The 966-nt window shown below is 56.2% G+C and overlaps 1 protein-coding gene across 1 annotated transcript in view; it reads left to right on the top strand.

Moving 5' to 3' along the window:
- Nucleotides 1-966, top strand: part of TRIM67 (tripartite motif containing 67) — a 43,254-nt gene that overhangs the window by 10,823 nt on the left and 31,465 nt on the right. The window contains exon 2 of the mRNA XM_010004234.1: nucleotides 11-177. Coding sequence (XP_010002536.1) covers nucleotides 11-177 — 167 coding nt within the window. The remainder of the gene's footprint in view (nucleotides 1-10; nucleotides 178-966) is intronic.

The following is a 966-nucleotide window of genomic DNA, read 5'->3' as shown; positions in this document are numbered from 1 at the left end:
GGCGGGAAAGGGGCGGGCGGCAGCCGCAAGGTGCCCACCTGCGCCGAGCACGACCTGGAGAACTACAGCATGTACTGCGTGAGCTGCCGCAGCCCCGTCTGCTACCAGTGCCTGGAGGAGGGCAAGCACGGCAAGCACGAGGTGAAGGCGCTGGGCGCCATGTGGAAGCAGCACAAGGTGAGTCCCCGCAGCCGTGCCTGGTGTGTCCCAGCGCCCTGCCGCGGGTCGGAGTTTGTGGGACGTGAGGTTGCTTCACACCCGTCACCCTCCCAGACTTTTTTCCCCATTGCATGCTGATCTGGGGTCTCCATTCCTTCCTGACTGCCCTACTCGGGGCTGGAAAACCCACAGGCACCCTCCCCATCCCTGCTGGCCTCAGGCAGCCACCTGGGTTTGGGGAGCCCATCTCACTAACTTGTTTGCTTCACATAGGGTCCCTAGCCATCTGGTCCTCTCACAGGTGCCGGCAGCACCTTTGAGGAGACAAGACGGTCATTCCTTCCCTTCCTCACCTCCCTTTCACCTGAGACTCCATGAAAGCCTCCACAACAGTTTCCCACCACGCATCAGTGCAGGAGAGTAGCCCAGAGCCATCCAAATGCTTTAGACAAGAAAGAATACTAAGGAGGATCATGGAATAGCGTGTTTTCTCCTGTGCCTCAAAGAGGTTCACTAAGTTCCCAAAAAGGCCAGGAGGAATGTGTAAGGAATGTGCTTAAGGAATGGCTTGGAGGGACCTTCGTAACACAAAAATGGGTACAGAGTTGTAGGAAGGATGGGGATGAGTGAAGTTTTCCTTATTCACATGATGCCATGGCCTGATGCATGCTTCTCTGCAAGTGATGCTCCTTAGCCCTCCCTGGAGCCCCCGTGGGAAGACATCAGAGCCAGCTGCTTTACCACACAAGGTCTAGTAGAGCTGCTAGGTCACTTGGCCATGCTCTCCTTGTTACAAGTAAGACTTTT

Source organism: Chaetura pelagica, unplaced genomic scaffold, assembly GCF_000747805.2.
Source record: "Chaetura pelagica isolate M959 unplaced genomic scaffold, ChaPel_1.0 scaffold708, whole genome shotgun sequence".
NCBI classification, from domain to species: domain Eukaryota; kingdom Metazoa; phylum Chordata; class Aves; order Apodiformes; family Apodidae; genus Chaetura; species Chaetura pelagica.
Note: the sequence above shows the minus strand (reverse complement) of the source record. Positions and strands in the feature narration are given on the sequence as shown.